Source organism: Lissotriton vulgaris, chromosome 3_1 (assembly GCF_964263255.1).
Source record: "Lissotriton vulgaris chromosome 3_1, aLisVul1.2, whole genome shotgun sequence".
Classification (NCBI taxonomy): Eukaryota; Metazoa; Chordata; class Amphibia; order Caudata; family Salamandridae; genus Lissotriton; species Lissotriton vulgaris.
Genome location: NC_141689.1, coordinates 507435587 through 507449991, shown reverse-complemented (window position 1 = coordinate 507449991; position 14405 = coordinate 507435587). Strand labels below are relative to the sequence as shown.

At 46.5% G+C, this 14405-nt stretch overlaps 1 protein-coding gene across 1 annotated transcript in view; it reads right to left on the bottom strand.

Annotated features, from left to right (window-relative positions):
- WDR41 (WD repeat domain 41) overlaps window positions 1–14405 on the bottom strand; it is a 624116-nt gene that overhangs the window by 85813 nt on the left and 523898 nt on the right. Inside the window, exon 12 of the mRNA XM_086960751.1 lies at window positions 5930–6063. Coding sequence (XP_086816877.1) covers window positions 5930–6063 — 134 coding nt within the window. The remainder of the gene's footprint in view (window positions 1–5929; window positions 6064–14405) is intronic.

Below are 14405 nucleotides of genomic sequence, written 5' to 3'. Positions count from 1 at the left end.
ATATGGAGTGTTGAGTTGGTGGGTGGAGCTGGATTGTGGATTTGGATTGTTGAGTTGGTGGGTGGAGTTGAATGGTGGACTTGGAGTGTTGAGTTGGAGGGTGGAGTTGGATGGTGGAGTTGGAGGGTGTATTTGGAGGGTGTAGTAGTACTTGGATTGTGTATTTGGATGGTGGATTTTGAGGGTGGAGTTGGAGGTTAGAGAGTGTTTGTGTCTGATTTTGGTGGTGTTTGTTGTGTGTGTGGAGTGTTTTTCGTGTGTTGTTGTTTGGTGTGTGTGGGGTGTTGTATGTGTTTTTTGTTTTTGGGTGTGTTTTGGGTGTGTTGTGTGTGTTTTTTTATTTGTTTGTGTGGGTGTGTGTGTGGTGTTTTGTGTGGTGTTGTATTTGTGGGGTTGGGTGTGCGTGGTGTGTGTGTGTGAGTTTTGTGTGTGTTTGTGTGGTGTGTTGTGTGTGTGGGGAGGTTGTATGTGTTTGTGGGTGTTGTGTGTGTGTGAGGGGGTTGTGTGTTTTTGTGGTATTGTGTATTTTTGGGGGTGGTTGTGTGTTGCAGTTGTGTGTGGGGGTGTTGTGTGTGTGTGAGGTGGTGTGTGTGTGTGTGTGTTGTGTAGTTGTATTTGTGTTGTGTGTGTCTGTGTGTTTGTGTGTGTGTGTTGTTTTCAGTGCATGTGTGGTTGGTTGTGTGTGTGTTGTTTTTTTTTTCAAAGTTAAATTGCGGATGTGTGAATGTTCCATAACGAAATTTACGTATGTAAGTGTTGCGGTCTAGCTTTTTTTTTGGAATCGCTTAATATTTTGATAGACGTGCCTGTCAGCCAATTATATTCCTAAATTCTCTTACGTTGCATAACAATTTACGCGCGTCTATTTGGAAATCCCCATATTGGTGAAGGCGCGCTTCGTGTAATGAGTGTCGGGTTTGCTGTCTGTTACGTGTATCGTTCGACAGGTAAGTTTAATTTTGTTTTTGTTTGTGTTTGTGTAGTGTAATGTATTTGTTGATTTGTTGTTTTGAAATTTTTTATTTGTATAGTAGTGTGTTTCTTGCAACGAATCATGTTATTTTTGAAATGTCGGCTGTTTATGTATGTAATGTATTGTATACTAATGTTCGGATATAGGTTTTTTTTGTTTACTAGTTTTGTTATTAAATTTAAAATAGTGTGTGATTTTTTTGTGTAATTGTGTTATATATTGTATATGTGCGTGAATATTTCATATTGTTGCAACCCTCCGTGGTATGTTATTTTTTTAATATTCAATGGATGTTTGTATTTTTTTATTTTTCTTTGGTTTATGTAAATTTTGCGCTGTGTATTGCGATACTATTGTATAGTTTGACATCAATGCAACGTCTCTGCGTTTTTTTCTGACCGTTTTATTTTTTTTTAAAAATGTTTAATTCTTATATATGCTTTATCCATGTTGCTATTAGCATTCTGATTTATGTCAACATAAATGTAGAGTTGCGTACTATGGTTTTTATATTTGATGTCATTTCTTGTTAATAAATGAGATTGTTATATGCGGCCGGCTTGTTTTGTAAGTCTTGAACACTGTGTGTAATCCGTTCCATCACCCGGCTGAATAATGTTGTTTTATTGACCCAATAAAAAGTAGCCCGTTTCACATTTGTGATGGTAAAGCTTCGCCCTCGCTTCCTGCCACATGTTTTTCATTGTTCTGTTTGGGTTATATTGGGCTATTCATTTTTCTCTATGACATGAAGCCTGATCAACATTGGTGCATGCTGGAGCTCATTTTTGGGAAGTACAGTTTGCCTGTAACGTATCTGAAGCAATACTCTGTTGTCCGTAATGTTTGTTTTTTTGTTGCAAAAAGTTGTTTATGACTCAGAATGTGGCATAACAGTTATTATTTTGCGACATGGTCAAGTTTGTGTTTTGAATTATTGTCTCACATTTCCAAATCTTGCTGTGATGTTGTGCATTAATATGCGGCGCAAGCTGGAGAGGGAGGGGTGGGATGACTGGGGACTTGAATGCGTGTGGAGAGCGAGGCGCGCACTGGAGAAGAGGGAGGGGGTGGCCTGCCTGCAACTGTAACGGAGAACATATATGCTCTAAAAGTATTCCTTCGTTATAGTTTTTTTTAAACCGGCTCCGTATGTATGCAATGTATGTTTTTTTAAAGTACTTAATAATTTTCATTTCTTTTTTTCGATTTCCGTTAGACAATGTATTGAATTTTTTATTTTTGTTATCTGGACTATTTTGACATGTTGCATATTTTCTGTAATAATATGTATCTGTTTAATTTTTTGGGCCGTTTTTTCATTTAGTATTTAAATGCAATGTGTCATTGTATGTGCCGTTTTAAATCTGCTAGTATTGTTTTTTTGTTGTAAATTGCTATTTCCATTTTTGAAAGTTGTGCTAACTCTATTTCTAGTGCGTATGATGGTTTTATAAAGTGTTTGTTTGGGTATTATTATAAGAGACATTTGTTGAAACGTCTGACAGACATCGCTTTCCTGGACCCCACACAGTTTTGTCTTTCACTATGTTCATTGTTTTTCATTTTTTGGGCGGCTATTGTTGTTTCGTCTAGTGTGTTTGTGTGTGGTAGAGTGTTTGTGTTTGAGTGTGTGTGTGTGTGTGTGTGTGTGTCTCCCCACCGAGACCAGGAAGACCGTCACCCAGGCCCTCGTCGCCGGTACCACCGCCAAGCTCCAGAAGAGACTCCAGCGGATCCAGAACGCCTCAGCCAGACTCATCCTCGACATCCCACGAACCAGCCACATCTCCGGACATCTGAGAGACCTGCACTGGCTCCCCGTCAACAAAAGAATCACCTTCCGTCTCCTCACCCACGCACACAAAGCCCTACACGATCAAGGCCCGAGCTACCTCAACAACCGAGTCAACTTCTACGCTCCCAAACGCCACCTCCGATCAGCCAACCACGCCCTCGCCGCTGTCCCCCGCATCCGAAGAGCGACAACAGGAGGAAGGTCCTTCTCCTACCTGGCCGCCAAGACCTGGAACTCCCTCCCGACCGACCTGCGCTTGACCCAAGACCACCTCTCCTTCAGGAAGAAGCTCAAGACCTGGCTGTTCGAGCAGTAACGGCACCCCCCCCAAGCGCCTTGAGACCCTACGGGTAAGTAGTGCGCTCTATAAATGTCTTTGATTGATTGATTGATTTATTGTGTGTGTGTGTGTGTGTGTGTGTGAGGGGGTATGTGTGTGATTGAAGTGGTGTGTGTTTGAGGGGGTGTGTGTGTGTGGCGAAGTGGTGTGAGCTGTGTGTGCGTTGGGGGAGCAGTGGAGGAGGGGCGAGAGGCTGTGTAGCAGGGGCAGCTTGTGTGTTGAGCTGCAGGGAAGGGGTCAGTGAGGTGTGGCGAAGTGGTGTGAGCTATGTGTGTGTTAGGGGGAGCAGCGGAGGAGGGACGAGAGGCTGTGGAGCAGGGGCAGATTGTGTGTTGAGCTGCAGGGAAGGGGGTCTGTGAGGTGTTGCAAAGTGGTGTGAGCTGTGTGTGCATTAGGGAGAGCAGCGGAGGAGGTACAAGAGGCTGTGGAGCAGGGGCAGATTGTGTGTTGAGCTGCAGGGAAGTGGGGTCTGTGAGGTGTGGCGAAGTGGTGTGAGCTGTGTGTGCCTTGGGGGGGGAGCAGCGGAGGAGGGACGAGAGGTTGTGTAGCAGGGTCAGATTGTGTGTTGAGCTGCAGGGAAGGGGGTCTGGGAGGTGTGGCAAAGTGGTGTGAGCTGTGTGTGCGTTAGGGGATAGCAGCGGAGGATGGACGAGAGGCTGTGGAGCAGGTGCAGATTGTGTGCTGAGCTGCAGGGAAAGGGGTCTGTGAGGTGTGGCGAAGTGGTGTGAGCTGTGTGTGCGTTAGGGGGGAGCGTCCGAGGAGGGACGAGAGGCTGGTGGCATTGGTGGGTCCTTCAGTGGCATAGTTGTGTCCCGGAGTGGCGTGGGTGTGTCCCTAAGTGATTGTGACGTTGTGACTCATTGGCGTGGTGGATCCCCTGCATGATGTGATGTTGCCCCTGAAGGATGTGGTTGTGTCCCTGAGTGTTGTGTTTGAATCAATGATAAATGTGTTGGTGTACCTGAACAGCGTGTTGGTGTCCCTGAACTTTCTTTGTTTTTTGACGTCTGAACGCATGAAAGTATGTATTTTCGAGTAAAAATCCCTGTCTAAAAGTCCGTAGGAAATAAAAATGTGTGTGCAGTAAAAACACAGTGTGAACGTGCTCAGAAGGACAAAATGGAATTGAATGACCAGATGTAGAAGTAGGGTGTGGGATGCGTGCAATTTGAGAGATGTATGGAACTTAAGTGCTCACAAGGACAAAATGGAATTGAACGACCAGATGTAGAAGGGGGTGTGGGCTGCGTGCAATTTGAGAGATGAATGGAACTAAATTGATTAAAACAAATGGTAAATGCTTGCATAGCGTGAAACTTCTGAAAAACTAAAGTATATTTGTCAGTAAATAAGCCTGCATGGGAGTAAGTTTAGAATTCTCAATGAATGTACAGCGATGAGCCAGTGAAAACGCGCACAAAAGTTAAAATGCAATAAGAGGACCGAACATATGGAGAGGGAGGCGGCAATCAGAGAGTTTATGAGCTCTGCTGGTGTGCGAGGTGGGGGAGGGGCAGGGGAGCGAACTAGAGGGAGGAAAACAGCATATGGGGTGTGAGTGAGGCCAAGCGCTCGCTGGCGAGGCGTCACGCTTCAATAGATCGCATGCGTTGGGAGGAATCCGCGATGGAAGGAGCTCTGCTGGTGTGCGAGGCGGGTGGGGGGGGAAGGGAGCAGGGGAGCAAGCGAGAGGGAGGGAAACAGCATATGGGGTGTGAGTGAGGCCAAGCGCGCGCTGGCGAAGCGTCACGCTTCAATAGATCACATGCATTGGGAGAAATCCACTTGGAATCTGCTTGTTCAGCGAGTTTGTTTCAACTACATTACTCGCTTCTATTTATCCCTGCGGGATAGAATAGTCGAGACCTAAAAAGGCCAGTTGGGGAGGTAACAGCTTCTCATATGGTACAGCTAAGGAATAGCCTGCCGACTCATCTTAGGAATGCGTTGGAGCTCCTCTCTTTCAGAAAGGGACTTAAGACCTGGTTATTCAGGGACTAGATCTTAATGTGCTCTAGGGAGTCAGTTTGCAGCGCCAGGACGCCCTTGGGTATAAGTGCACTTTATAAGTTCATAGTAATTATAATAATAATAATAATCACACATCTACCACATCAAAGTTTGTTAATTGACCCTACGTCCCGCCACTTTCAAATTCAAAAAGCCACCACTAGGCACTGTTTACCATGCCTAACAACTATTCTCATCTTCAGTTCAACTACCCTAAGTATTTCAAAGTCTGCTCTAAGTTAATTACTGGGTAACGTGTTGTATCCAATGCAGCAGATACTTAAAACAAGCACTGGCAAAGCAAATAAGTCTGCCCTTCACAAGCATACAATGTATTTCTTTTTGCACGTATATGCAAATTAACAAGTAGAAAATGCCCATATGAAGCGGCCAAAGCTCACAGGAAAAAAAGGTAATAAAAAGGAAAGGAAAGATTGCTGCACCAGCCATGACACTGAAGTGTGCTTCATTTTAAACTATATGTTCTAGTGCTTTAGAAGCAAAATTGTATTGTAATGTATTGTATATGCTTGACAATTCAACAGACCAAGAAATGAAGAGGTCTGACATAAAGACCCCCATACATTTATATATGTACATATCTCTAGACATTATTTGTTGTTAAAAAAATAAGGCTAGAAACAGGTAAAGCTTTCAATAGGCCAGACCGAAAAAAATTATCTTTAAAAGATTAAATGCTCCTGTCCTACACTAAGCTATGTATATTATATATTAGAAACATTAAGTACGCAGTGCATTGCTTTACACATCAGATTTCTTTGTACATATCCGTTTACTGCTCATGTACCTGAACTGCAGAAGAGTGCCCAATTAAATCACCGATAAGCTCCAATGATCCGACCAGCACGGCATCTTGTATCTTTTTTGTCACTTGGCTTGTTTGTTTGCTCGTCCTTCCGAAACCCCACATACTGAAGAAACCTAGATAAGATGAAATAACATTGAAATAAGCACAGGCAGCAGAGATAAGGGTCTGTAAACTGAATACTTAAGCAAAAACCACTATAGCATAACATCAACAAAATATTCCCTTCCACAAATGTCGACGAGGATTTAAGCTAGAAGTTGGAAAGTGATCCTTGACCATAGATAAATGTAAATGGCCTGGTACAGCCTAACTAAGCTTCGAATGTATCCAAAATTAAAAACTTTCATATAAATAAAATATCTACATTAAAAAAGCATGGATAAAAGAAATTATTTTCGCCTACAGAAATCTCCTTTCAATAGTTCAGCTGTTTTCATTGAAACACATATTGATTCTTCTTATTTAGTTTCTCTCCCCTGGCTATTCACCCTTTCTGTATTAGTTTCCTTAGTTCTTCTCCTCCCACCCCCACCCTTGTCTCTGCTTCTTCCCCTCGTCTGTCTGTCCTCATTCCCAGCTCTGTGTTACTCCACCACCTCACACTCCGTGGCAAGATGAAGTTAGACTATAGGGACACTGTGTGTACATTTTTCTCGAGACTGAAGACTCGCATGAGGCATCACGACTCTGGAACGTTATCAGGCATTGTCTGGTGCTCACGGGGACTTTTATGGTCAATATTTATGTTAGCTGTGGCACATGTGTGCTGTTTAGTTTTCCTTATGGATATTCCAAAGAACAGAAAATAGTTTTGCTGCGTCACAAAGTAATTTACTACATGTGCATAGCTGCTAGTATTGTTGGGCTTTTACTTGCTCCTCGTTATGTTTTTGTCTGCGGACATGCGTAAAAACAAGTCTGCGTCTTCAGTGGCGCTACTACCCAGGAATCAGGTGTTTCTGTCTGGCTTACAAAGCATGCATGCTTCAATGAAACAACCATGTTACGTGTAATGCTTGCATCATTTGTACATGATGAGCTGGCGTTTATTACTGAGTCAGGGGCATGTGGGTGCCACTGCGGAGTACAATATCAGGATAGTTATGAAAAGCGCTTAATTAAAGCCTCCACCTCACACAGCGTTCTGTGGTAGTGAATGGAATATCTTACATACCCTGTAAGAATCTATTCATAGCGTGTAGTGCCTCAGTTTTATATGCTCAGAATACTCCTGGAAACTAGTGTTGGGATCAGACTTTTTCAAATAGTTTTTCTTTGCAGAAGTCTTTTGAGTCACAAGGTATGGTGATCCTTCCTATAGTCTGTATTGTGCATGGTCATCGGCTCCATTATTAGATTGATTTTTGGCTCATCGGGTGAACTTAGGATAGGAGCAGTAGAGTGACTGTAAAGATGAACATGCTGGTAAAGGTTTGATAATGCTGAGTGTTTTAGTAGAGAGGTGGTTACATCAGTTACTAGCGTTCGGGGACAAGGATGGGTGCATATGAATCTATGGCACTACAGTATTGAAGTATAGATGCCATTCGTAGCATGTGTTGGCTGTAGATACATATGCTTAGCATTGAATGTAAAGCAGTGCTCACCAAAAGTGGTGGTTAGCTAATGGGTGGCATAGACGTTTGAAAAAGTGCTAAGACAGCTGGACCCACTCTAGCTTGTTGGTTAGCTAAGATATCTACACAGTAGTGTTTTGTGAATTAGTATGGGCTTTTCCATGCAGCTGCTTTACAGATATCTGCTGGTGGAATGTTTCCTAGGAAAGCTATAGAGGCTTCTTTTTTTCATGTAGCGTGAGCTCTTAGAGCTGCGGGAAGCAATAGTTTAGCTTTTTGGTAGCAGGGGAGAAATTTGGGGTTTGTTCTTAGTTCTACTTTATTTGGAAAGATCTGGAAAACGGTTCTTCCAGAGTGAGCACTTGGAGTTCACTTATTCATCTAAAAGATGGTTTAGCCACCAAGAATGCTACTTTCCATGTGAGGAACTGTAGATCACATGAATGTAGAGGTCGAAAGGTGAACCCATAAGCCCCGTAAGGACTATATTAAGATTGCAGACTGGTGCTGGCAGGATGGAGAGTGGGAAGACCTTTTTTAATCCTTCCATAAAGACTCATGTGTTGTCTATTTTGCAATTGCAGTCTGATAGAGTTCTACGCAAGGCCTGCTTGTTGTTAATGGAGCAGGTAACAAATGAGGTCTTGCACGGTGGAGAGAAAGTAGCTGGGTTAATTTTGCCATGCAGTATTGAACAAACCATTTCCATTTGGATGCGCAAGATTCTTCTGTTTTAGACTTGCAAGCTTGTTTTAAAATGGTCATGCATTCTTGTGGCAGATTTAGACATCCAAATTCTAAGACTTCAGGAGCCAGATCGCTAGATTCAGCTGCTTGAGGTTGGGGTGTGTGATTCTTTCCTGCTCCTGAGAAAAAAGCTGTAGCCAAAGTGGCAGCTTCTTGTGTGGCACAACCAATAGTTGAAGTAGGGTTGTGAACCATGCTTGTTGAGCCCATGTTGGGGCTATTGGAATTAGAGTGAGGGATGTTTGTGTGAGCTTTTGAACCATGTAAGGAATGAGTGGGACAGGAGGAAAAGCGTAACCAAATATCCCTGAACATCTAATCCATGGGTACTCACAAACTTTCTCTCGGGCCAAATTTACAGTGTGGTTTGTGGCCGAGGGCCGCACTGGTGGCGGCGGGGTCAGTGGGGGATGGAGCGGGGATAGAGCAACAAAAAAAACTGACCTTGAGGTTGAACACAGGCCCCTTAAACGGACGCCTTCATCTACTGAGCCACCAGACCTGGCATACACATCTCTCTCACACTCACACACACACACAGACACTCACTCACTCTGTCTGTCTGCCTCTGTCTCACTCACTCACTCTGTCTGTCTGTCTCCCTCCCTCTCTCTCCCTCTGTCTCCCTCCCTCCCTCTCCTTCTGTCTCCCTCTGTCTGTCTCCCTCCCTCTGTCTGTCTCCCTCCCTCTCTGTCTCCCTCCCTCTCTGTCTCCCTCCCTCTCTGTCTCCCTCCCTCTCTGTCTCCCTCCCTCTCCGTCTACCTCTCTCTCCGTCTACCGCTCTCTCCGTCTACCTCTCTATCCGTCTACCTCTCGCTCTTTCTCTCTCTCTGCCTCCCCTTCTCGCTGCCTCCCTCCCTCCCTCCCTCCCTCCCTCCCTCTCTCCCTCTCTGTCTCCCACCCTTTCTGTCTCCCACCCTTCCTGTCTCCCACCCTCCCTGTCTCCCACACGCCCTGTCTCCCTCCCTCCCTGTCTCCCTCCCTCTGTCTCCCTCCCTCTCTGTCTCCTTCCCTCTCTGTCTCCCTCCCTCTGTCTCTCTCCGTGACCCTCTCTTTCTGTCTCCGTCTCCCTCTCTCTGTCTCCGTCTCCCTCTCTCTCTGTCTCCGTCTCGCTCTCTCTCTGTCTCCCTCTCTATCCGTCTCCCTCTCTATCCGTCTCCCTCTCTATCCGTCTCCCTCTCTCTCTGTCTCCCTCCGTCTGTCTCCCTCTGTCTGTCTCCCTCCGTCTGTCTCCCTCCGTCTGTCTCCCTCCGTCTGTCTCCCTCCGTCTGTCTCCCTCCGTCTGTCTCCCTCTGTCTGTCTCCCTCTGTCTGTCTCCCTCGTTCTGTCTCCCTCCGTCTGTCTCCCTCCGTCTGTCTCCCTCCGTCTGTCTCCCTCCGTCTGTCTCCCTCCGTCTGTCTCCCTCCGTCTGTCTCCCTCTGTCTGTCTCCCTCGTTCTGTCTCCCTCCGTCTGTCTCCCTCCGTCTGTCTCCCTCCGTCTGTCTCCCTCTCTCCCCTCTGTCTCCCTCTCTGTCTCCCACCGTCTCCCTCTCTGTCTCCCATCGTCTCCCTCTCTGTCTCCACTGTCTTTGTCTCCTCCTCTCTGTCTGTCTCCTCCTCTCTGTCTCTCTGCCTCTGTCTGTCTCTGCCCCCGTCTGTACCTGTCCCGGTCTGTCTCCGTCTGTCCCTGTTTCTGTCTGTCCTTGTCCCCCTCTCTGTCTCCCTCTCCGTCTCTCTGTCCCTGTCTCTGTCTGTCTCTGCCTCTATCTGTCTATGTCTGTCCCTGCCTCTATCTCTGTCTCTAGCTCTGTCTCTAGCTCTGTCTCTAGCTCTGTCTCTATCGCTCTCTACCTCTGTCTGTCTCTACCTCCATCTGTCTCTGCCGCGGTCAGTCTGTCCCAGTCTCTGCCTCTATCTAGGTCTGTCTGCCCCTGCCTCTATCTGTCTCTGCCCCTGTCAGTCTGTCCCTGGCTCTATCTGCCCCTTCCTCTATCTGTCTCTGTCTCAATATGTCTCTACCTGCCCCTGCCTCTATCTGTCTCTGTCTCTGTCTCTATATGTCTTTATCTGTCTCTGACCCTATCTGTCTCTGACCCTGTCTGTCTCTGACCCTGTCTGTCTCTGACCCTGTCTGTCTCTGCCCTGTCTGTCTCTGCCCCTGTCCGTCTCTGCCCCTGTCCGTCTCTGCCCCTGTCCGTCTCTGCCCCTGTCCGTCTCTGCCCCTGTCCGTCTCTGCCCCTGTCCGTCTCTGCCCCTGACCGTCTCTGCCCCTGATCGTCTCTGCCCCTGACCTTCTCGGCCCATGTCCGTCTCTGCCTCTGTCCGTCTCTGCCTCTGTCTATCTGTCCCTGTCTGCCTCTGTCTCTGTCTGCCTCTGTCTCTGTCTGTTTCTGTCTCTGCCCCTATCTGTCTCTGCATCTATCTGTTTCTGTCTCTATCTGTCTCTGCCTCTATCTGCCTCTGCGAGTCTGTCCCTGTCTCTGCCTCTGTCAGTCTGTCCCTGTATCTGCCTCTATCTGCCCCTGCCTCCATCTGTCTCTGCCCCATCTGTGTCTGCCTCTGTCAGTCTGTCCCTGGCTCTGCCTCTATCTGTGTCTGCCTCTATCTGTCTCTGCCCCTATCTGTCTCTGTCCCTGTCCCCATCTGTCTCTGTCTCTATCTGCCCCTGCCTATCTCTGCATCTGCCTCTGTCTGTCTGTCCCTGTCTGTCTATGTCTATCTGTCTCGGCCTTTGTCAGTCTGCCCCTATCTATCTCTGCCTTATCTATCTCTGCCCCTATCTATCTCTGCCCCTATCTGCCCCAGCCTCTATATGCCCCTGTCTCTGCCCCTGTCTGTCTCTGCCCCTGTCTGTCTCTGCCCCTGTCTGTCTCTGCCCCTGTCTGTCTCTGCCCCTGTCTGTCTCTGCCCCTGTCTGTCTCTGCCCCTGTCTGTCTCTGCCCCTGTCTGTCTCTGCCCCTGTCTGTCTCCGCCCCTGTCTGTCTCCGCCCCTGTCTGTGTCTATCTCTAAATGTCTCTGTGTCTCAGGCAGTGCACACGTACTGTGTCTACAAGTCCCGGACACCAGCCCAGAGGCAGCCCCCCCCCTCCCTTTGTAATGTAAAAGCCAGCTCATTTTCTCTCAGAATGTGCTGCTTTGTGGGGTTTGCCCCCCACCACTGGGCCTTAGGTCACAACTGTCATGGGCTTTAATTCTGACCCCCAACTCACAATGTTGCAGAGCAGTTATTGGAAGACTTCTTTTCTCGCCTAAAATCCTGGTTAAAATCAGAACTTTCTCCTTTAACATCTCGCTTAGACGCATTGAAAAATAAACGTATACCTCTCCCATCCCAGTTGGTTCCATTGAAGGATGCCAACGCTTCTTCATCTCTTGTAGACCCTACATGCACTAAGGATCGCAGCCATCTACAGGTGCAGCGACCTGTGGTCCAATTCTGGTGCTTTTGACCCTTGGTGTTATCTCCAATAGTCGACATCGCTTGGCCCCCTCTTTAGGTGGGACTGTGGGCTCCTCTCGTTTTAATCCACACTCTGGCTCTGTATCTGCTATTAGTAGGGATGTGTGTCCGTCAGCACCATTAGAATAGGTACCTTCTGCTAGAACTATCACCCTGGTGCGCGATTGTGTAATGATAAATCTCCTGCCTGCCGCTTGCCCTTAAGTGGCTGTACTTATTGATGTCCCACCTGTATCAAGCGGCCAGAGTGAATCTGCGGAGGAACTGTTTAACAAATCTCTCAATTGACTGGTGAGACATAAAAGTTTCCCTCTTGTGAATGTTATGAATAGTTTAATGGTTAGAAGATGTTCTTGGATTTGGTCCTCGCTCACCAGTAACCACTGGAGAGTATGTAATTGTACATTTCAGATTTCATTTTTTAGCATATAGGGCTAGATGTACTACCCTTACAATTTGCAAGTCACAAATTGCGTCGCTTTGCGACTTGCAAAATGTAATTTACAATAGTATCTCAGACACTGTTTATGAATCCTAATGGGGTCGCAAATTGCCTACCTTATTACTATTCATAAGGCAGGTACTATTTGCGACCCCGTTAGGAATGGCTAGCACTCCCAGGGATGGTGGCCTGCTGGGGTCAGCAGACAACCATGTTTGTGACTGCTTTTTAAATAAAGCGATACCAAAGGGGATGATGGACGGAGCATTTGAGCAAATCAAACACCCGACCCCAGTCAACTGATCTGGGTTTAATCCATCATCATTCTTTAGTTCACTCCACCACCCCAGTTCAGACATGGCCATATGCAAATCAGTCTGACCCTATACCTCAAGGGAACAGTCCAGCCCGCACTGCCAAGTCATGTCTTCCCTGGACCGGAAACAAGCATCCTGAGACGGTTTCGGGTTCATAACACTCATCAGCCAGGCTATCTTGAATCCAGTGGCAAAGTGTGTAAGGGACCCACCTCTGGGCATACTCTGCCAACTTAGGGCAAACAAAGCGATACCAAAGGGGATGATGGACGGAGCGTTTGAGCAAAGCAAACACCCACCCCAGTCAACTGATCTGAGTTTAATCCATCATCATTCTTTAGCTAAAATGGAAAACGGATGCATTTAAAAAAGAAAAATGAAACAATTCCATTACGTTTTGTAAGAGTAGGCAAAGGTCCATGGGACCACTGCTTGCTCCTAAAAATATTTTCGCACACACTCACAAAGGGGAAGGGGTCCCCTAGGAACCCCTTCCTGTTTGCGAGTGGCTTACCACCTACTTGAAGTAGGTGGTAAACTGCGAGTATTTTGCAACCGCAAGTGCAGTTGCAAAACAATCTTACATTGTAGTGCGAGTATTAGGAAGAGACATCCTTCACACACCCCTTCCTAATAGTCAGTCGCAAACCCTATTTGCGAGTCTGTTAAAAGTAACTGACTTGCAAAATAGAGTTTGCAGATGGGGCAGATCAAATTTGCGGTCGCAAGATGGCCGATTTCCTATTTGCGACCGCAAAATATGGTAGTACATCGGGGCCATATTGTATTGTTTTGGATAGGTCTGCAGTCAGCCCCAAGGAGCAAAAGCTTTAATAGTTAATGTTCATAGGTGTGCCTTCTAGCTCTTCCTAAACAGGTGTTCAAATTACTGGCGGCAGTTCGGAAGTACAGCCACAATGGGCCGTGGGCCAGATTCACAGAATCCTGCTGCGGCATCTCAGAAAGAAGGAGTAGTTTATTTTCTGTAACTCCAGTTCTGTACTAGGGGTATCTCTGTTATAGTCATAATCTAGTGAATAGTCCCGCCCATGTGCGTGGACCCCGGAGCAATCAAAAATAATCTCTTAAGATGTCTTCTTTACAGTCCTGCATAGACACTTAAGAGAAAATCAAGACAGATAATGCAGCCTAACACTTCCAAGGCTACAAAGGCCACCACTTCATCTAAACAGAGAAAAGGATAGCCAACAATGTCAGATTTTACACATTTTACCAAGTTTCCTTCAAAGAGAAAACTCCCCTTCACCAAAATCCTTGAAATGATAGATGAAGAGTTGGACAGACAAGCCCCCATAGGCTGCCATTATGTGTCTGGAAAAGGGACACCGTGCCTTTAAGGAACTCTCCAGAGACCCTCGGTATCCCAGGATGCACAGCCAAAGTCCTTTTACTTTCAGTTCTTTTTGAAGGTGTATAAAGCAAGGCCTGTAGCATACATTACAGTACCATTTTCTCCACCGGGGAGGAGGGCGGGCGCTTATGACTATAACAGAGATACCCCTACTACAGAACTGGAGTTACAGAAAAGAAACTACTACTTCTGTAGTAGGGGATCTCTGTGTATAGTCATAATCTAGTGAATAGAATGGCAAGCCCATCCCAAACAACCAAATCTATTGTGCAAATAGATTTCTCAATGAAGCCTGCCCAACCTGAGCATCTGCTCTGGCATCAGAGTCCAGACAGTAATGCTTAGCAAAGGTGTGGACCGACTTCCAAGTGGCAGCCCTGCAGATCTCTGCAATGGGAACATTACGAAGCAAAGCTGTTGTAGCTGCTTTGCCTCTGGTAGAATGAGCCTTAGGCTTACCCCCTAAGGTCTGGTTAGCCTTCTGATAACACAACTGGATACAGGACACAATCCATCTAGAAATGGACTGTTTCGAGGTGGCAAGACCAGTCCTGACCGAC